The sequence below is a fragment of the Corvus moneduloides genome, chromosome 1 (assembly GCF_009650955.1).
Source record: "Corvus moneduloides isolate bCorMon1 chromosome 1, bCorMon1.pri, whole genome shotgun sequence".
Lineage (NCBI taxonomy): Eukaryota > Metazoa > Chordata > Aves > Passeriformes > Corvidae > Corvus > Corvus moneduloides.
In genome coordinates, this window is record NC_045476.1 from 36171298 (window position 1) to 36194839 (window position 23542).

Here is a 23542-nt window from a genome sequence, read left to right on the forward strand (position 1 = left end):
AAAAGGGCTCAAATACAATGTTCCCCTTACCTACTACACAAGTCCATCTTAAACAGAAACAGTCTTCTTTTTGGGGACTACTGCTTACTGCCACAGAAATTTTTAACCATCACTGCAATTTTTAACATGCATTTTTTTAGCATTCGCTACAAAAACTGTAATAGGAAGCTGTCTTTGTGAACACCATAAGGCTGCAGATGCCAAGACTCCCCCAACAAATACCTGAAGAAAAGAAAGTGGAAGACTGAACACTGATTTTCAACTTATATATCCAGCACCCGTGTTAGCAGCCATCTTGTGAATGTCATGACTTTTTTGTGACCTGTGAGCTTGGGTCACAGCATCCTAAAGGGATTTTTTGACAAACTGTAAACTATCAGCAGGAACTGGAACTAAGCATGAGTCCTGGTTTCTCTCACTACTTGAATATTTGTTGTTGACTATAGTTAGTTTCCTTGCTCAGGATAGGGTCTGTTGTTTGAATAACATGCAGAACCGTTCATCCTAATTTTCTTATACCCAAAAAGCTCTGTACAACACAAATCTGTCCTACATTTACAGAGTTTTGGATGGCACATGAAACAAATACATTGGGCTAACCCTGAGCTCTCAGTATGAACAACGCTAGGAGACAGACTATTACGAATACTTGGCACCACAACACAATCTTAAGTAAGGTATGCAAATAACGTCTAATGTAGAGGATTTTTGTTAACACCTGACAAACACTTGCAAGGAGCTTTGCCATATTAGTCAGGTGTTACAGTGCAGATACTGCAACACGTGTATCAGTCAACGAGGCCCGTGGAAAAGAAATATCTATGGCCAGATTCTTGGTAGATGTTTCAGAGATGTTTATTTCTCCAGCCGCATGGCCGGGGCTCCGCCGAGGAACTGCTCAATCACGGGACCCGAGGATCCCTGCCCGCGCAGGGGAACACAAAACAACCAAGGGGGAACGAGGCTGACCAGGGGCACGGAAACCCCGTGTCTCCCCTCCCAGGGCCGCTCTCCCAGGGCTACATGGCAGGAGGAAGGGACCCCGACAGTCAGGGGTGCGGCAAAGTCTTCAAAAATGGAGCATTGTTGAGGCAGATATTACCATGCTACTAAATATACTGCTCCACACTTTGCTATCAAATTACAAAAAAAAAAAACAACCTTTTTTTTCTTTTCTTTTTTTTTTTTTTTTATTTACAAAAAAAGGGCTACAACAAGAGAAATAGCATCAGGAGCTTTTTCCACAACTGGAGAAAGAAAACTTCTGAAAACAAGACAATTTCTAGAATTGCCCGGCAACGGCTTTGGACCATCTTAAAACTTTTTCCCAAAGTTTTGCATCTGTTAATCTAATAAGGAAAGTTCCATGAGGACATCTGAATGTAAATCAAAAGAGCATGAAGAAATATAGCTACAGAGTTAGCAATAAATCTTTGATGATATACTACTAAGGCATAATACATTCAAAAGTAGTTTGAAAATACAGTCCTTCCTATATACAATTAAGCTGGCAGTCATCTGCAGCTAATCAGTCTATCAAATGAGATAAATTTAAATCAATGAGGTGATTTACCTATGTACATTATACTTTGCTTAACTTCTGAGTTTATGTCAGCATTACAGAATGCACATTCAGAAACTCCACCTTAAAATGAACTCATTTCAACCAACTTTCCCAATAGTCATGACATCCTTGAAGTCTGCACTATCTCAGAGACAAAAGCATCACTTTAAGAAAACAGCATTACAAATTATACTTTGCCTTTGCTTCAGTTAGTGTTCTGCTGGGTCCCAAGAAGATTGTTCAACATGAAACATACAGAAGTATAAAAAAGCCTTTTGTAGTAATCTTTCCTACTTAAAAGCTGTCCATGAATTTGCATATCAATAGAAGCAATAAGGAAAATATGGGCAAGCAGTTCTAATATATTCTTTTATAATACATTCATTTCTCTGTTGGAATGTTTGTCAGCCAGTCAAAATTGCGTTATTTTCTCAATCTTTTTTTAACAGTAGTTAAGGACAGCTGGGGGAAAGGAAGCATATTTAACAGTTTTACAGTAGTTTCCTCACAGCTACTGCTCTCACACAATATCCCTGCAAATACCATTACTTCATTTGGCACATTTTGCATACAATCTGGAATTTCAATTTCTTGTTAAATTTCTTTTATTGTAAGCTATTTTTTTTACTATGTATCACACAATAGTCAGAGTAATAGTAAATCTAAGGGGACATTTTAACAGTGAGGAACTCAAAGTATAAAACAAATTATTCTGATATCTAAAATAACTTTACAGTACGAAGCAGCTCCTGCACACATATGGTAATAATTTGAAAGACTATCTTTTATTGGATTCTGGTTAATAATAATGGCATATGCTTTTTGTATGTTTCTCTTACTAAACAAATTGCTCACAACATAGTTCTTGAAGAAATTAAAATGCTTTGCATGTTTCCAGTTATATAATACCAAACTGATCACTCAAACAATTGATTTAGAAGTTGAATCTGTAGTTCTGAGTTCTATTTGAATGACACATGCTAAGTTTCGGACAACTCTTAGAACAAGGTCTGGTTATTGACACCATTTACAGCTTTAATTATTTATATTTATAATAGCTCATAAAATTTCTACTTCAATTTCAGAAGCAGTCATAATTGCTGTTAGTCATACCAACCATTTCAGAAAACAAGATTCTCTGCAATACCACCTTCTGTTCCTTATCGATAATGTATTATTTAAAAACTACTAAATTAGGAAACTAATTCCTGGAATTGTGCTCAATCATTTTGAATCCATTCCTCTCATTTTATCACCCTTTGAGGTAATTATAGGCAAGAGCATACCTCAATAGGACTTTCTAGTTTAGTGCTTTGGAAAACCTAAATTATTCTAAGTTCACTACCATTTCAGTGTCATTTGAAGCTGTAACTATGTGAAGTATTTGATAAAACACTGAAGGAAGATCAGACTAGGAGTAGATAACTATAAGAATTTTCTAACATGAACTAATGGGAATAAAAGTAAAAAGCCCATCTTACTCTTATTAAATACGTACTCCAAAATCTGAAGTACACCCACAGCTGAATAGTCAAAGTACATCCAGGGTGACTCAATGCCCTGATATTACTGATTCCTAACTGTTCTGCATATCCATGGAGCACTCTCAGGATTCTTTAAAATGCTTTCCTCAGTAAAAAAATCTTGGTTCAACTTACATTAGAAGTAATGCTTGTACGTGTAAGCCTTCCCCATTCTGCTATTACACATGAAAACAGACAATCTAATTGCTCTCAAAAATTAAAACTCTTTTAAGACTTTTTATTTTATATTTAACATACTTTGCACACTCTGCAGTGGGCATGCAAACAAATAATGTAAATATAGTGCTCAAATATAATTGTTTAACAATATATAATTATATTGAACAGCATTAAGTGGCTGCTTTGCAGAAAAGCATTCTTCATCCTTCCCATTTCTATGATACCTTAGGATGGCTGAACTTAAGAATATAAGATACAAATTTCGTTTAAAAAATTATGAAATACATGCAAGAAGAAGAGGGAAGTGAAACATGATTTCATCTTGAGAACAAATGGAAAAGAGGTTAAAAAAAATAGAAGTTATGACTAGAACAACTGGCCAACATTTATCCCCTCTTATAAACGCTGAAATGCAGAGAGCCAGAACTGAGTAAAACCTGAACGTGGCCATTTTAAATGCCTGAAGAACTCTCCACCTTTCAGGTCTTATATGGGTACTTTTGCTCCCTACTTGTGAGCGAAGACATTTCCACTAGCAGCTTTACATGGTGGCACTACACAGCAAAACAACAAACTAGCCAGCACCTTACTTCAGGACAAACTGACCAGGCATTAGCTTTTGAAGTCCTCCTTGTATAGTTTTCTCTTCAAAAGAGACTCTTTGCCTAAAATGCCATCCAGCAACCAAATAAAAAGGAGTATTTTCCATCATACAAAACAAAAGAAGGAAAAAAAGAAAAAAAAAAAAAAAAAGGAAATTGACTGTTTTTACTTTCACTGCCAAGTTAAAACCAAGTACTACTCAGAGAAGTTTAGGTCGGGGGTCCTTTCTGCCAGAGCGCTACTGCCACCTGCGGGGCAGCAGAGCTTTCACACAGGTGAGCCCTGAGAGTACCACGTCACATTATGTGAAGCAGGTGTGGGGGTTTTTTACCAGGGTTAGTATAACAGCTTAACAGTTATTCCCTTGACACAAGGGAATCTTACCAAGCTAATATTTAACAATGTATGCTCTGGAACAGATATCCCTGCACGAGATAACCTTCTGGTCCCTCCAGGTAGGGGACACACACACACATTACATGCTAACAGAGTCAGGCTACGCATGAAATTTAAGCTCATACTACATCTTGCATACAAAATGTAAACTTTTATCTGAAGGATTAACCAACTTGGTTTCTTGTTGTTTTAGATATAAAATCAAAACTATTTCAAAAGCAACAAAAGTTTTATTTAAAAATTAAAGCAGACAGCTGTACAAAATGCAGTTTTAAAGTAAAATTAGTATTTGTCAAAAAGTAGAATAAAAACATAATATTCAGAGTGATGACACAGGCCTCCAGAAATATATGATCTTGCTCTATGCAAAAAAAAAAAAAAAAAAAGAGAAATGAAGTATAATGTATTCAAGGAAAAGTTCATAATTTACACATTGCATTTTGTATTACCACAGTTCCATATCTAAGAAACTTAGTGGCATTAGCTGAATTGAAAATGAACATGAGGACTGACAAGCAAATCTGATTACTTTAAGTAAGAGTGCAGCCTCTATGTCAGAGCTCTAAATAATAAGAAACAAGGGAAATTACATTGTGATTTCTCTATGACAGTACCAGCATTAGCAACAAGAAAAAAATTAAGACCAACTGTGACACACTTAAAGCATCTCCATGCTCCATTCTCTCTTAGGGCATATTTCTGCATTTGCACTTCCTTCATGTGAAATCTAAAATATGTTTCAAGGCCAAGTTCCCCCACTAGCAGACAGGTATACAACAGCTTTCAAAGGCTGTACTAACAGCTATGCCACATGAATTTAGAATATGGAGAGCCTCAAAAGTTTATTCTTCCACTAAGCCTGCTCTTCTCCCACTTCAAGATAGTGGTTAGAGTCCATATCGTGTCAAGCAAGCTGGAGAGACCTCTAGTATCTCTGCTTCCAACATAAAAGAGATGCAAGGAGCTTCGCTGATAAAATCTACTCCTGGTAAATTTATCATTTTAGATAAAGCTTATTCTTAATTGTTGGCTTCATATAAGATAGTATTGGGAGGTACACAAGGAAAATTAGACTATGCACAGATTATAAGAGGTTAACAAGAATAACCATAATGTGTCTTTAAAACAGATTTATTCTGAAAGTTTGAGGAATTACATAACTTTTAAAGCACTCAACTCAAATTAGTTTACATCTCTTTTTCCTCACAGCTGCCTGCAAGTTTCAAAATTCTCCAGCATTTCAGTAAGGAATAAGTGTGTACACTATTACTTTTAACAATATTTATAATTGTCCCCTCACCCTGTCTTGTAAAGAACAAAGCTGCTTTTTCAAAACATCTCTAGCACTTGCACTGCTTGCTGCCTCTCAGCTCCACAGCTAGACATAAATGTCCCAAGTGCTCCTCCTTGTACAAAAAAGTCTTTCATGTTAACAGCATAATAATGAAAACATTCAAAATCAACAGACTGAAATTTTTCATAAAACTGTTTTTCAAACAAGATGTCCAGCACTTTCACGGGTAGAGTGTCAGAATATGTCCATAAACTCCAGCCAACTGCTCAATAACCAGCTCCAAGACTGAGAGTTCAGAACCTTATATCCCACTCTGTCACAACAACTGGAACAGAGAAATACTGGGTTAGCCAAAAAAACCCATGATATTTGTTTAAAAGCAAGGATCTTATTTAAAATACTGGAGGGGGAGTTACTTGCATTCTGGTTCTTGAGAATTTTCACTTTTAATGTTTTCTTTAGAACCATGAAGGTAGGAATATTTTAAATGTTATTCTGAAGTTAAAACCTTTACAAAGTCATATGACTGTAAAAAGTAGGTTTTTTGAAAAAGCAAGTAAGTGACATGCAATAAAATTAGGAGAACTGGCAATATGGGCATGTGCTTAACATCATAGAGTAAACACCATTTAAAGCTGTCTTACTAGAAAGGCCAGTCCTGAATCACAGTATATGCTGGACATAGTACATGGCACATCTATGTCTCTTTCAGGATTAGAATCCTACTAAAGTAAAAGAAATGCAGTCACATTCATATTTTGTGGCTAAGATACATAGATTAAATTTATCTCTTCAAAAGGCCTTTGAAAAGGCTCATATTTTCTACTGCCATGTCTCAAAAATCCAGTGGCAAATCAGCAATGAGGAAAACAGATGCAATCTTTTTTTTTTTCCTTAAAATGCAATTATGTTAAGTATTATGTTAAAGATTCTAGATTTCTCTGCATTTAACTTCTCAGATCAGGCAACATTCTTACAGAACACTCAAATAAAAATTTATATATATACATGTATATAACTGAACAGTTCATACTGTGCGTCATAACTGGCATTGCTTCTATTACAGTACTACTATACAGAAAGGGAAAATCTTTCAACAAACTATAAAGTCTGATTCCTGCAGTTTTCCTTCCATAAAACTGTGTAATAAGTGCTAAGTTTTGCTGGGTTTATATGTAAGTTTTGCCATTTTTATACGGTGATTCTTTAAAAGTTGCGGTAGCTGTGGTGATGTCAGTTATAATAAGGAATAACAGATGGGCTACAATGAAGAACAAAGTATTTTCAAGCATCTGGACAGCTAAAAAATTCAATGAGGGGAGTTTTATTTTGACTCCATCCACTATTACCATATATGTGGTTGCACTTTTACACCTTATACACTTAATTCAACTACAATATTTCTCCATGCTTTTTCCAGTTAAATTCAGTTCCCATTCCTTTTCTACTGTTTGGAGAGCCCAGCTACATAGAGCACGTTCATTCAACCACCCAACATACTACAATTCTGTGCCAGAAATAAAGTTTTAATTTCAAGTTCATGATTGGACCAGGCCAATACTTTCTCACTTACAAATTGATCGCAGATTTTAATATTCTTTTTAAAATATTGGAAGCTAAAATTTCATAAAAGCACATTTTCAACCAATGGCTATATACCAGAATTCTGAACTCCAATCTTTTGATTCACCTACCTCATTTAAATTAAATTCATCAGTCTGTTGGGCTACATATGAGTTCAAATCTGGGAATTAATCCTCTTTCAAAACAAAGAATTTAAACCCTAGTTTATGTTCTCTTCTTTAAGGAGACCGGTTGCTGAATTAGAGAATTTTTATATAATTTTATTCAGATAAAGTGTCATGAAGTTACAAGCATGTTAACAATGTCAGGCTCAAGCTATTACTCACACACACGTCTTGTTCTATGAAGCCAGTGAACAACAGTCTACAGGGACTTCAAACCTCATTAGACCACTAAGCATACAAACCACACATATCTTACCAATCATTCTAATATTATAAAGTACTAATAAATCAGAAAATCCAAAGGGAGCATTGTAGCAAACATTTTTCAAAAAGGAAGAAAGGTGATTCTCTCCATTTGCTGCAATAACTAAAAATCTTTATTGTTTGATACTGTGGTAAAGATGGGACTGGTTTTAAATGCAATAAACACAATGAATATCTCTTTCAGCAGTGTTCTCCTTCAAAATGCAAACTGATGGGCAATGCTGAAGTGCAGCAGCACATGTCATTTGGCTTATGCTTCAAGTGCATTGGAGGTGGTGTAGGGACCATCTCTACTTGTCTGAGTCACCAGACCCATAATTCTCAGCCTTGCAGTCAAGCTACAGACTAATGGGAAGAGACTGGATAGGAACAGAGTACTGTAACATACAGTAAGGTACTAAGTCATAAAACCCACACAACCCTTCCTCACATATTCTTTCACACCCAGGGTTAAAGCACTGGGAATTTTTCTGCAGGCACTCGTCATTTTAGTGAATCATTTTTAGCAGAGTAGGAGTAAAATGGTAACTCAGTACATAGCAAGAAATTATTGTTTTAGTAAATTAGAAGTCACTGTTTTTAAAACTAACTTGTATGTTAAAATATTGTAAAATACTCTTTTGCAATGCACCTGTGTAACTGTAACACAAGTGGGGATATCCTGAGAGACAGGAAAGTGCAGTAGTCCTGGCTATCAGCACACATGGGACAATACAATATTCGAAGACTTATTAACATGATTACACAGAAAATTAAATCTCAGTTCCTTCATTAGTCAAATTAGTCTCTGCTTCTTTATTATTTATGCAAGGGGAGAGACTCATACAAGAACAACATGACAAATTTTAGATGTAATGATTCACTTTATTTTGTCTTATAAGTAGTAAGAAAATTGGACCTTACTATAGCAACTTAAATCAATAATCTTGCAGTGATTCAGTAAGCCGCAGTATTTTCTGCATCTCAGCCTACACAATGCAACTTTAAAGTAATAAATTTAAGTCTCTAATTCAGCAAAATCAAATACGGAACTGCATACATCAAAAAACGAAAACCAACAGCCTATGGGTAGCTGGTTTTAAGAGATGGCTGATTAATATATTACTATGTGACACAGTCATAATGGGCTCATGGTTCATATACCAATGTTAGGAGTTCAGGCATGATCCCGACTGCAGTGATCATACCTGGAGAAGCTACAACAAAAAATTACCTCAGTAAATTTCAAACACCATAGCTAGTTGGAGTGCTAGCAACTCATAGAAAGAAATCACTTCTTGATTGCAAACTGAGCAAAACAGAATCAGTGGTGATTCAGTGGGACCCTGTGATATATTTATGGGATCACTCCTCCAAATAAATCTAGTCAAACTTGAAGTTCATAAAGAGTCGAAGTGTGGATAAAGCTTGCTAAGTAACCTTGCTTGCCATCTTGAACATATAAAGTCTACTTTATTTCCTGACTTTTCAACAGTTACTTTTGTTTAAAAAATAAATTCTTTTCCCCCTTGTCAAATAGTGAAAATCTATTTACTAGCTTAAATCAAGATAAAAGGTTGAGTCCTGGAAATTTAATATTTTAAGAAACTCAGAAATTCTAATTCTTTGGAGGTGATAAATTACTTCCGCATAAAAAACCCTTTCCAGACCTTATATTTCCTCTTCAGAAAACACACTGTTCCATTACCAAGTAAAATGATATTTATCTGTCAAATAAATGGGAGTGAAAGCAAATATTCTAGCTACTTTCACCAACTTGTCCATACCTGTCAACCCCTGGTAATAAAAGTAACTTCACATTTTACAAGGCACATGCATCATTATGTGGGTTACTTGTTTCAAGAATCTTTCTTCCATGAAGAACAGTTCCTCTGCTCACAGAGAGAGAGGTACATACAAATGGTCACAAAAGAAAATTCTAATTGTATTCGAATTCCTAGATGTAGCTCCTAAAAATATGAGGCACTACATATGCAAAGCATCCAATAACCTTTGGACAAGTACTACAGAATCACAGAATATGCTGAGTTGGAAGGGACACACAAGGATCATCAAGTCCAACTCCTGGCCCCACACAAGGCAACAGTCTGCACAACTGACTCTATAAAGCCACAAGTTTTGAAGTAATGTATCACAAATGTGTGAAATTAAATCACAATTTGCCATATTCAGAACACCAAACACAAATTCACAAATCTCTGCCTCACTACAGTGGCTCTAAATTTTTTCTTTTGAGTATTACTAACTAAATTCTAATGTGGCTGAAGGGGAAAACATCCTTCATTCAAACATTAGGTTTGCTGATAAACCGGTGCCTAAAGTAGTAAGAGTCTCCAGTAGAATAGAGAGGGAAGAAATATCTTTCCCACAACACATTCCCTAAACTCTGAGGTTGGCTTCCTGTTAGAATTCCACATCATGAAATCAACTTTTTTTGTGGTATGGATACCACCAGACTTAATTTCTTGGTGGACAGACAAAAGCACAAATAATCAAAATTAAAGACATCATGAAACACTGATTTGAAGAAAAGAGGTATTTGAGCAAGTTTGCAGTCCGCTTCTCTTTAAAAGAAAAAAGTCAGGCTACCTTTTAGCATTCACAGGCTTATCAGATAAAACTTGAAGATTGTATACAAACAAAACCAAGCAGTAAAGTGGAGAGTAGTGAACTTTAAAAAGGTTGAGAAGAAAAAAAAGTCCCCAATTTAAAGGTTTCATGCTTTCCTATGGCAAAACACAGGTTCATAACTTGGTAGTAATCAAAACAGAAAGCCCTTTCCTGAGACTACATCCAAAATCTATATATGTGTATATATAATAATCTATGTGTTTTAACCCACACTGGCATTTCAGATGTTTGTGACAGAAATAGCCCAGAGGCTGACAACACAAGGTATTTTGCTTCAGACTGAATGCACCTTAACATAGTGTTCTAGTTTCAGGCCAACCAGGACAGAGTAATTAATACTCAGTGCAATCTATCAGTCATTAAAAGATGTACTCTTAGAAACAGCTCTGCCAAGTGCCAAATAAACAGAAAAGTAGTTGTCTTAAGTCTTACAATGTACTCCAATGACCTTTTATGGTCAAGCATATGGAGACAGAATAATTCAGACACAGAAAAACAAATATAGCTTGTGATGGGCTCACAAAAAGTGAGAAGAAAGAGACAGAGAGAGAGAAATCTTAACACAATCTCAAGAAGCATCAACCAGTGACAAATTCATAGAATTTATAATCCATAAGTGTAAGAGATAGTGCTCATGAAACTTCTTTTCAAAGGAGATGTGGAGGTACAAAGAAGATCTTAGAGAAGAGGTTTCTCATGAAACAGAAAAATGGAAACTCAAGGGCAGGAAAAAAGGGAATGGACTTTAAAGTCAATGCTATGAAGATACTTACAAAATCATGATGGATACCAAGCAAATACTGCTGCTTGCAACTACCATTTCAACTGAAATTTTGAGCAGAGTAGGAATTCTTGTCATTCCTTTCTGTAACTTTCCTAGATTTGCAGTATATGGAAAGCTTCTCTTCAAACCACTCTAGAAAGGTTTGGGAGGGGCTGTTTGTGGATTTGGTGGGGGGATGTTTGGGGTTTTTTAATCAACTCAGGCAGAACACCTAAACCATTTTCTTCAAGAGTTTCAGCTTCGGTGAGAATGTGTTTGCACAGCCATAACTTGAAGGATAACAACACAGGACAAGCAAAAATATAACTGTTTAAGCAGCCTTATCCATGGGAAGATAAATTTGTACTGAGACAGAGATCTAAGTAGTTTAAATTAATTGAAATTGTCAGTGTAAGTGGTTACACTTCTGAAGCAATCCAGGCAGTGCTAAGTATGTAGGAGGGCCCTTGACATTAAAAATATGTCAGAAACTGTGATTAATATACATTAACAGAACTAGAATATAAACTTTCAACAAAATAAGGGACAAACTTCTATAACAATGACGAGAACTGAACTTCCAGTTCAGACTAGTTATAAAGACATTCGGGTAAAACCCAGAATAAGATAAACTCTCAAAATTTTGCCTACAGTTCAAGTTTCTGATCACAAACTTTTATAGCAAATTTGCAATTTCCTGACAGAGAGCATTCAGGTTTTAACAGCAGGCAAAAAAGTATCATTTAACAGCTTAAAAATACATAACTTTTAGAGTGCAGTATCTAAAGATGTTCTAAGTAACCGCTTGTCTTTGATTCTATTTTTCCTTCCATGTTTCTGAAAATGTGATGGAAATCAAGCAGTTTGTACTGGAATTTAATCCCAAATGTTGTAGTAAATTATCTTTATTTACATACTGGTATTGCAATAGAGAAATAATGTGTTTCACGTTATTTTAAGGGGAAAAATCAATTCATAAATAATAAGGAGGGGCATACACTAGAATCACAAGCTGCTTTTGTGAGGCAATCACTACTTCTGCCACAAGGGATTTACATAAAATAGCTTCTAATAGGGCTTTTCTTATCCAGCAAGGCAGAGTTACATCTTAGAAGTAACAGACATTATGCCAAGGAGAAAATACAAATGAATATGTCTGAACTGTAGAGACAGCTGCTTTCAGAATGCTCTATTTGCTTTGTAAGTATTATTGTTTTAAAAGTGAAAAAAGTAATTAATTGGCATACATCATATTTAAGGCCCTTCAGTCTTTCAGCAGTGTAGGATTAACAACTTTATGCTTATTAAAGTCCTTAATATTATTTATGTTACACTAGTGCTGTGCTCAGAGGCCCCAACTAAGACTGAGGTCTCTCTTGAGTACAAGAAAATCATTATCACATTGACTCACAAAGAACTCCCTTTCAAATTATTTTTAAGAAACACCAAAACAAACACATATGCCCTGTTTAAGCCAAATTACTATCTCTACAAGCTTTACTACAGTTTAGCTGTTTAGCTCATGTTTTCTTTTTTTAATGCCAGAAGGAAGTACAAGCATACTGCATATTTTTCAATAGACAGACAAAAGCATAGCTCAGAAACGCACAGCCCTGGACCTCTTCCTGCCTTTCAGGCCACTGGGTGTAGGCACACAGATGTTCCTTCATTTATCAGTACCTCTATACAGAGGTCTGCATAACTATATTGCTGTCTCTCTACCTGCTAAAGAACACAACCCCAAGTCAAACCCTGGCATTAGTAGCTCTGTGGGAATTCAGAATCTAGCTAGCAAACTGAGCTGGGACAGATTTAGGCTCTCGAATTTCTCCCTAATATCAAACTTCTGAGTGTTGAAGTTCACAGGGAACAGGCAGAATCTGCATAAACATTTTAGACAAATTATTGAAACAGATGATTCAATATAATGAGTTTCCAAACAAGTAATTGTATATACAAATGTTAGTACAACCTGTTGTTGTAAAAATCAATGGTTTTTTTCAAATTTTTGTAAAGCAAATATTTTTCCCATACTTCAAAAGCTCTACTGTCGTATCCTGCATAATTAACTTCTGGGTTATACTAAGTGGCCCAGTGAGACTGTTCATTATATTTCACTTGTTAAGACCTGATGGATGAAAGCCAGCCCAACTCTCTCCAGAGTCTAAGAAAAAAATAAACGATGAATAATTTTAAAAAAAATAGGTATCTATTAGTAACAAACAAAACACAAATATCCCTCAGATTACTCTGCACAAGTCACTAAAGCTACTTAGTCAGATGTTGTATTTCCATTAGTTTGGAGGTAAAATGCTGGGTTTATGGTCAAGTGTTTAGCAATCCAGCGTATGTTGGCCCAGCAGCCACCAGCCTGCTGGGGATCAGAAGATTAATGTGACAAGGATACTCCTACTGCATCCTCTATGGTCATAGGCACTGGGCAACCAGCACCCAGCCCAGCTCTGGGGGCACTGTTGGGGAAGATGAAACAGGAAAGCGTTATAAATATGATTGCCTGACAAAAGATTTTGGGAATATGAAAACTACAGGCAACATCGAAATGAAAGCCACTTTTGAAATACCAAGTCTGAGTTACTGAACAACTGGAAAACAATAGTATGGCCGACTGAAGGTAATCCCCTCTTGATTGAACAACGCCCTCTGCTTGCAGGCAGGTCCAAGGGTCAGAGCAGACCCTACTAGCTCAGCAGAAGGGGTCCAAAGAGTAGTTTTTAGAAGTTAAGATGTAACACTCTATGGTAATATAAGAACTCTTATAGGCTGTATGTAAACGCTATAGGATTTGTATCTTGTATTAGATTGGCTAGTGACAATTAGAATATTCAGTACAGAAGATGATTTATTGTATTGTAACCAGGACTTCACCATTCTATTCTATTCCATTCCTCTCTTACTCTTCGCACACTCTTACACTCTCTCTCTCTCTCTCTTACCCGCTTACTCTCTTGCTCTCTTGGGCCTGCTCCGAGCTGAGCCTAGCAGCTCTGAGCAGTGCCCCTATACCCACGCCCTTTGCAATAAACCGAATGTCCCAAGATCTGCCTATAGAGATCTCTCGTCTCCGACCGTCCCGTCCAGCCCGTCCGTAACCTACAGGGCACACAGTACAGGCAAAATTCAATTGTATAAAAAACTGGCTGAACCTTTCTGTAGTTTGCTTATTTCAGTTACAGTCTTGGTGCAAGTTTTAAACATGTCCTAGCTTCTCTTCGCCCAATCCCCCACCCAAACAGTTTTTTCCTGATCTGTCTTATGGTTCTTTTACAAAAAGTTTTGGTCTGTTGCAGTGCAGCCCTGGGCAATTTAAACAATTCCTTAATTTCCTTAATTTAACATTGGATTTTAATAATCCGTTCCAATAAATAATCTCTGGAATGCATATGCTCTTAAATGCTTAATGAAGAACAGATTTTCAGTGAGATTCCCTATTTTCCCATCTCAGGGAAGGTCCTTGCCAGATTGCACAACCACACTTTTCATTCTTTTGCAGAAGAAGCTACTGGACTGGAGCTATGAGACTCCAGGTTCAAACCTCACTCAAGAAAAACACAAAACCTAAAGCACAATAGAGCAATCTAGTATTGTTCTAGTACACTCATTAATGAAATCAACATTTTACAAAACAAAGGAACAACACTTAGAATTTTCCTTTTAAAAGTTACCTTGTTACATACCTCAGAATTATTTTTTAGGATCTAGAAGCAAATTACACAACCAGAGATTAATCTAAGTAAAAAGTAAACTTTAACAAGTTACTTACTGAAAATTCGCTACTTTTACTGAGACAGGAATGCAGGGAAGTTGAGTGGCCCATTTCAATGTAACATCTTGATAAACATTCAACATTTTACTGTGGTTTGCAATTAAAGTGTTTATTGTTCCTTCTTGCACTGTTCAAAGATTAAAAAAAAAAATTTAGGTTGAAAGATTTTTTCAAAAGCCAGAACTTTTCTTCGAGGCTTATATAGTTTTCTTTTATTTTTAAGCCATTAGTTATTATAAATTAATTTAATATAAAGTGTCAAAAGATAGGAAAGTTACATTGACACTAACCAAGGACATATGTAATTAATTATGGATACCAATTTCAATTGCATATTACACAATATATGCCACAACTTTCCAAGGTTCTGGCCAGCCATGTTTGGTAATTTAAAACATGACAAACAAAAACTCATAATGGCTATGCTGGCATGCCAAGATAAATATGACAAAATACACATTGATTAATATATCTGCTACTTACACTATTCATTAATTCATTAACTTGTCAATACCAATTAAATGTCTATGCATTGATAGGGTTTATTTACAGTATAATTCAAATCAGAAAGTATAATATGTGAAAATTGATAAGATCAAATTTATAAAGACTAAAATGGTATTTTAAGTTCAAAAGGAGACACAGTGTCAAAAATTTATGAGATTTTTTTTAAACATTAAAAGAGAATAGGTATTAAGAGTCTGTATTTATAACCAAGTATCTAACCAAGTTGTTTCCACCAATGTAGTAACAATAAACTTTGATTTTTTTTTAAGAATCTGTAAATATCAGAAGGTCATAAATCAAAAGGTTCTCAAATAGAAGGTCCTCAAACACTAGTTTATTCTTCCAAAGACTGTCATTCTTCTGTGTTTGTTGCTCTGATAGCCTGGGCACTAGACAAGTACCTCAATTTGGTGATAAGAAAATATTTAGATTCTAAAAATTATGGCACTTCACAAAAAGTAACATTTGAAATAAACTTGCCCGGTTCAAAAAGAGAGCTCCAATTTCACATCCTTTCTACAAATCATAGAAATACAGAATCATAGAATGGCTCGGGTTAGAACGGACCTTAAAGACCATCTAGTCCCAACCCCCATTACCAAGGGCAGGGACACCTCCCATTAGACCAGGTCACTCAAGGCCTTATCCAACCTGGCTTTCAACACTGCCAGGGCTGGGGCAACCTGTTCCAGTGTCTCACCACCCTCACAGTAAAGAATTTCTTCCTAATATCTAACCTAAATGCCATGGGCAGGGACACCTCCCACTAGACCAGGCTGCACAATGCCCCATCTGCTTATTCGGAAAAATATATTTATTTAGTGGGGGAAAAAAAAAATAAACAAACAACTTTTAGTTCTAAAAGCAACCAAGATAAGGTTAAGAGGAATCTTCCTTTTACAAACCTGAACAGTAAGGAATGAAGCAACTCGGACTGTAATCAAGTTTTTTCATGAATCGTATTTGCCCATTATCCTTAAGGCAAAAGAAGTTTCTCTCACCAAGCACAAAAACAGAAGAAACTCCCTGATTAAACGAGACAACGCATATATCCAGTGCTTGCTCTCCGATGTTTAAGACCCAATCCACCTTCAAAAGAAAAAACATGCTCCAGAAATCAATTGACAGCTAAAGACACATTAAAGACAAAACTTTGAGAAGGCTCAGAACTAATCAAATTACATATCATTAACATAGATAGAAAAGCAAAATCAAGGTCTTTTTCTGGATGAGAATTATCCTCTTATTCTGAGGGCAGTTTGTAACTTTCCTTAAGGTGACTCAAGCAGCAAAAATGTCTTCTTTTTAAAATAGTCATGAATTGTTGGCTATGCAGTTCAGCTAAGTATCTGCCTCTGTATGTGTCCTTGGTTATTAAGGACAAGGATAGGGAGCAAAAGGCAACAACTTACTCTACCAATACATATACATGGAAAACTAGAAAAACATTTTAGGTGTGTAAGCCAATATTTATGCTTGCAGTTACTCATGTACACTCTTTAATCTGGAGAATGCTCATGTATGTCATAGTTTGTTTACTTCTCCAACTACATACATTGATATAATAAACAACTACTTACAAATCCTACCTCACCTCTCTTTAAACAATACTACTGCTTATTGATACATTTCATTGGGTTGTTTCTTCAGCTCCTCTGAGAAATTTCAACTAAATACACATCCAAAAAATGCTTTTGACTTCTGCCAAGCTGGTTAAACAGAAATTTAGAATTTCTGAAGTAAAAATATATCAAAGTTAACTGTCAGCACTTCCTATAGGAACAGTATCAATCATTTCACTTAAAGAGCATAGGATGTGTCAGCAAATATCCTGGCATATCTGATGTATGAAACTGGAAGTGCCATCTTAAAAGTTAAAGGGAAAAATCGAGATTATTAAGTTTGTTTCCATGTATGCTTCACATTTTAGATTTTAAAAAACTGTTTCATTTGCAGTATATCTGATGAAGTCTCCAGATTTTTTATTTATAAATTGCCTTCTCCTACTTCTACATGTAGGATTCAGCCTATGTGTATTTGAAAAATTCTACAATTAGCCAGCTTGAAGGAAGATGCTCTCCCAATACTTTACTGCTGTACCCGAAATATGCTGAATCTAGCATTTTATATATGCAGTATATTTAGCAGACAAGCAACTCTACTGCAGGACCACAAAGAATTAAGTTCTCTTCCTCTTAAGAGGAGGCAGGTCAAATATTAAACAAATTAGTGACAGAGACCTCCAGAAGACTATTGAATCCACAGGTTTTTGACAAAAAGAGTTCAAGACACTGACTATTTATGGAAACATTTCACTGTGAATTTTTCTCTGAGTACAAAGGATTCCCCAAGGAGAATGAGATTAACTTTCTACAATACGAAGTCACAACTAGATTTCATTTAAAAACATAAGCAATAATTCAGGTGTACCTATTTATCTGTTTTACTACAGTGTAGGTTCTGTATTACGAAGATTGCCTTGGAAATAGTTATCTCCAGTGCAGTTCCCTCTTTTTCTTTTCTCATTAGAACAACAGCAAGTTTTAAGGCCCAGCCTCAAACAACTGAGGCCCAAAGAAACCTTAATAGAAATCTACTGGAGTCATTCCATTGCCTTTAGCAGCAACTGGATCAGGTCCTTTGTCAGCAGACAATGTTTCCATTCCTTACTTAGCATCGGTCATTTCAATATTTGTGCACTGTTCATACAGGGTACGTAACATAAACAGGTTTTACCGCAAGTCTTTTTCCAGAACTGAGTTTTTGCTCTTCTGTGTCTTGTCTCTCATCAGCATCTGTTGCAAATGCCAGCACTTGGTATCTGTTACAGGCAGTTTAAAAAGATTAAAAAAAAAAAAAAAAGATATCTTTGTAGTTAATACCTTTACATTAAGTAAGAAATAAAATACAATTATCATGAGTATACATACACAGTAAAATCACAGTCTAAAAGGATGATTAGAAAGTCTGCTGCAACATATCTATCATCAGCAAAGATGTTAAGACTAATATTAAGAGCAGGATAGCAGCTAAGTATAAAGGTAGAAATTAAAACAAACATTTCTATTCAGATTTCATGCAGAATTAAAATAAATTCAATAGTCTGAATATTAGAGAATAGAAATACAGACCACAACGAAGAAACCAATTATCAAATTGTGAAATTGGAATTCTAATATAAAATGACTTTTTTTGCTCCTATTAAGATTTTTAAAAACTTCCTAAGCTACTCAGAAAGTCTGCTCTATCTAATATTTTAACTGGCAAGCACCTCCATTAAGTAAACTAAGTGGTTGCAATCTAAGAAACTTCAGTAAACTGAAATCATCAGGTGGCACATTTAGCAGAAGTTGGAAGGTTTGTGGGAGGTTTATTATTTTAACTGCCAACAAACTATACCAAGAAAAATTGGCAATGAAAACACTTGAACAAAAGATAGCAACTGGCATGAAAGCTCTGCACATCTGTCCTCTTCACACCTATGCAATCCTCAGTGGTCAAACTGTGTCCTCATTGATTCTTCTGTAACTGTTTCCTGAATTTGTGCTGGTATTGTAACTCACTGATCTACCCCACTTCCTGTGTATGCACATAGATAATCTGTGAAATACAGAAGTTTTCTACATAAGTGAAATAAACAATAGAATGAGACCCAACATAAACTTATCCAAAAGACAGCATTTATTTCTTGAAATCACGGAGTGCCATCAGCTCCTAAGCTTAAACCAACACAGTTCTGAATGTTCCAATTCAATCGAAACTAACAAGACATATTTTTCTTCACTGTCAAAATTAGAGATTTAAAATGATAACAACAATATTCCTCACATTTCACGCATGTATTGTGGTGTAGCAAAATGATACAGCATAATGGCCATATAGTAAAACACAGGAAGTTCCACCTCAACATGAAGTGCTACTGAAGGATTTTAGTTTCTAAAATTGTTTTACTTCCAGAAGTAAACTATGTACTTGGAGGCAGAAATTTAATTGCTTAAGGTGAATGCTGTGACCTAGTTAATAATACTAAGAGAACTGCTTTTAGTACAATTAGGATGTCTTTAACTATCCTCTGTATGAATAAATTTACTTCCCTTTTTCAGTTTAACACATTTATAAGAGAAGTTGCAGATTTATAGAATCATAGAATCACCGAATAAGTCAAGTTGGAAGGGACCCAGAAGGAACCTGACCTAACAAAATTTTCTCTTTTCATGGTATTTTACTGATAGTCTTGGAAAGCACCTTGGCATTCTATTAACTAATCAGAGACTTAATATGGAGGTTCCAAATCAAGTTCACATCAAACAGCAGTACATACTGATATTTAAGTACCAGCTACCTGCAGAGTCTTGCATGAAAAAAACCTCAAGCCACAGAGGACCAACACAAACTTTCAATTCAGTTATCACATCAAGCATATAAGAGGCATTTTGCTTTTAGATCTTGAAAGAATTCAGGATCAACACAATAAAAATTGCTTTCAAATGAAGCCATTGATCTGTAAGAGCTATAAGAAGATGGATAGTTTGAATTTTGGCAACTTGTTCTGCTAAAAACACTAAATAGAATTGTTGCAATTTTTATTCAATACCATAAAAATAACCTCTTCTCTCCCTAGCATTTCCTTCACTTTAAAAGAATTACTTAACTCTGTTCTAATATCCTCATAATTCAGACACACACTAGAGATTAGTTCCATTAGTGTCTTAACATTTGACACTAAAGACCAATAACCAAGTGAAAAATTCCTTTAAAATTATATCTTCGCACAGCATGAATGGCACACTTTTGAATTAGTAACAGACTGATGAAAAATTTTAGTCATATTTGTTGTAAAGGTCAAGAATCTGAACATAAGGAAAACATATGAGATGTTCATTTTATAGGAAAAAATGTTTCTTTATTCCTTGACAACATTAATAGATTCTATTATAATTTTATTCTAATACTATATTAGAATTTTTACTCTAACTTCTTAGGAAAACTACAAATTTTCCATTAAATTACTTTTACTTGCAACATATATATATTGTCCTGCATTAAGCAAACAATACACGATATCTATAATCTGATCAATCTTAAGCAGCAAAATAAAGAGTATTGCCTGAGAACTACAGGTGACAGAAGAGAGTAGTGTGACAAAGCATTGTGTTCAACTAACATTCCCTGGATTAGATTCCATGGGCATTATTTATAAAAAGGGGCATTCTTATTTTCTTTAATATATATTATTACCTCTGAAAAAAATCATTGAGGTACTTGTCACCCCATTACTTCTGCATCATGAGATTCCTCTGAATGGCAACCGTATCTTTCCTTTCTATATTAGCCACTTCCAAAAACTAGACATTGTCCTTGAATTTCAGGACATGCATTCTGTCCTACTGTCCAGGATGAAGATGTTAAGGAAATACTGGCTCCAGTATCATCGTCCCTTATCTTTGGCTGCTAGTTAGAACTGTGAACAACTACGGCTCTGTAAGCCTAATAGCTCTGCCACTTTTTCATCCATTTTAATGGGTGTGGATTTTTGTCATCACAGGTAGTAGTTCTGCCCTAAACACCACCCCACCCCAATTTACTGCTAAGCCTAGAGAATCAATAACCCTAACATTATTCCTCTGTGAGAGCAAGGGTCTGCAATAGGGAAACGCCTTGTTTGAGGAAGGCTTCACAGCAGACATCCACCGCAATGTCCCACTGTTCAAGCATCCACCTGATTCTAAACAGATGGATACTTGATAAACTCTCAACATGGTGGTTGCATCAGAGAGCCCCATGGATTCAAGCCGCCCCTCCACAGTAAATACAAATGCCCCCTTGTCTGTCTTTCAAAATCTCTCTCATTCTCTTTCTTATTCTCTATTAAATTTTTGTCTAGTTGGCCTTATGATACATAGTCCCTGTGCTTACAGGAAGTGCAAATGTCTTGCACAGTCTTTACTTTCCATATTGTTCTATTTTTCTAAATGTTGAACCCATAAACTTAATACGGTGACAAACTAAAATAGCTCACAACAGTTTCATCCATGTTCCAACACTGAAAGCACAGGCTAGACTGAACTGAAGCAGGGAAAAACCTGACACTTGGGAGCAACATAGCCTTGATAAGCTAGCGGACTTAATACCTTTATAAAAATAAAACAGGACCATAAAGTCCTCAGGACTCACAGCACATTTTGTTCTATGACTGTACCAAGACAGTAATCACTCAGCAACACACAACATCTTTCCTGCAACTACCTGCTTTTGCATACTCCAGTAAAGGCTTTAAAAATTAAACAAGATTACTTTCAATGTGTTTACCTAGTAAATGATACCACCAAAGTACACTATAATTACTAAACATAAACACATACTTGTAACTCTCAACCTGTTGACAAGAAGACACTGTAATGAAAGAGTCTGTGCGTGAGCTGTAAGCCAAGGGACCGGGCAGAAGAAAACCAGGTAAAAACCGGCCAAAAGCGTAACTTTCTTGTTCAAATAACATAAGCATCCCATCCATGGACTGTATGCAGATCAAATCTCGACCTAAGGGAAGCAACAAAAAGACATACAAAGGAAACAAAGCAATGTATTTGTGTCATTTTAATCCTAAAACTGTGAGGAAACTAAAATTGTACATATAAGTAATCCTAACAAAAGCAAATTTTCATTTATGGGAGTGTTTATTATGAGGAAGAACACTAGATATTCCAACCTCAATAACAGCTTACTTTCTAAAATAAACAAACTAGATTGGGGGGCGGGGAATAACATTCAGAATACATTAAAAAAAAAGGGCAAGATATTTTGTTTCAAAACAATACTCCTAAGGATATAACTATTACTATTTCAGTTTAAAGAATGTTTCAATATTCCCAAAATGCCAAATTATTCTGGTTCTTAAATGCTTCCATACCTTAAAAGCAGTCATAACAACTGTGGTTTAAAAACAACCAATTCTATTCTTTCAAGTCTACTTAAGCAACATAACAGAAAGTCCTACAAATATGTATTGTTGTGAAAATAATACCATGGTAATGTCTTCCACATTTTACATTCACATTTTCTGTCTTCAAGGAAAGAAAAAACAAAAAAGATCCAACTCTGTATTACCAGCAAGTCTAAAAATAATACCAAATACAAAATTCAGCTTGGAGTAAATTACTTCAAGCCTCATGCATTATTCAGCAGCCACAAGACATGACTTAAGAAATGGCTCATCATGCCTCAAGTATACCAATCTAAATTCAAAGTCTCATTGGGAAGATTTCTGAGATCAGAAGATGATTATGCAGTTTGCACTTCATATGCAAGGGTGACAATTCGTGCAAACAATATTTTTCATGCATTCAAAGAGAGCTATACCATTAAGACTAGCACTTCCTGAAGCCGATAGATGCATCTCTCCTGAATTCATAGATAAGCCTTTATCTAGCAAAGACTACATGAAATATTTGTAATTCAAAATGTCTATTCACCTCGATCAAAATACTCTGTTTTGCCTCAGGAATGATTCTGTATGCATGAATGACCCAAATAAATTGTCTGTTCACTAAGTTCCACCCTCAATCCTTTAATAAGTTTTCTAACATAGGAAGGTGAAGCAAAACAAAAATAGACTAAACCTTCATTCTTACAGTTCCGGAAAGGTAACAAAAGTCAAAGAAATATTCAATATCTGAAAAAGCAGCAAACGTACAGTGCAAAACATTGTTCATCTTCACTGTGATTCTTCACAGAAACTTTAACTACTTAGAAATAAATAGCAGTGTAAAAGGCCAGAAAGTATGTCATATTACTTGTCCTTGTGATTGAAATACACAATAAAAACCTAGCTTCAGGTAAAAACAGAAAAAAAAAAAAAAAAAAAAAAAGGAAGATAAAGCAGCAGCATCCTTCCTGCCTCCTTCATCTCTTTTTCAGATTTTCCTATTTTCTAAGAATTAAGATGTACAATCCTTTTTTCCAGATTCTGCATGTAATTCACAACACGTCATAAACCCTATTACAAATAACAACCATGTGATAAGAAGGACATTTGAAAGTGCAATTCATGTTGTTCATTTGGTTGAGGCAAAGTTGAGTCTTTCAGTCTCTAGTGAAAAGACAAGAGGAAGACAGACTCTTCTCTGTGGCACCCACTTACAGAACTAAAGTAAACAGTAACAAACTCTATCACATTAAATTCTATCTGAACATAATTTTCTTTTTTACTGTGAAGGTCATCAAACACTACAGCCCATTTTCCAGAAAGGCTGTAAATTCTTCTCCCATAGACATACAGAAAATACAAC

The 23542-nt window shown here is 35.5% G+C and overlaps 1 protein-coding gene across 4 annotated transcripts in view; it reads right to left on the reverse strand.

Annotated features, from left to right (window-relative positions):
• The window catches only part of BBS9 (Bardet-Biedl syndrome 9), a 298489-nt gene that overhangs the window by 246672 nt on the left and 28275 nt on the right, over positions 1-23542 (reverse strand). For all 4 annotated transcript variants that reach the window (XM_032105273.1, XM_032105262.1, XM_032105289.1 and 1 more), the window contains 4 exons: positions 21620-21794; positions 17994-18078; positions 16163-16346; positions 14748-14877 (listed from right to left, as the gene is read on the reverse strand). In XM_032105273.1, the coding sequence (XP_031961164.1) occupies positions 14748-14877; positions 16163-16346; positions 17994-18078; positions 21620-21794 (574 nt within the window). The remainder of the gene's footprint in view (positions 1-14747; positions 14878-16162; positions 16347-17993; positions 18079-21619; positions 21795-23542) is intronic.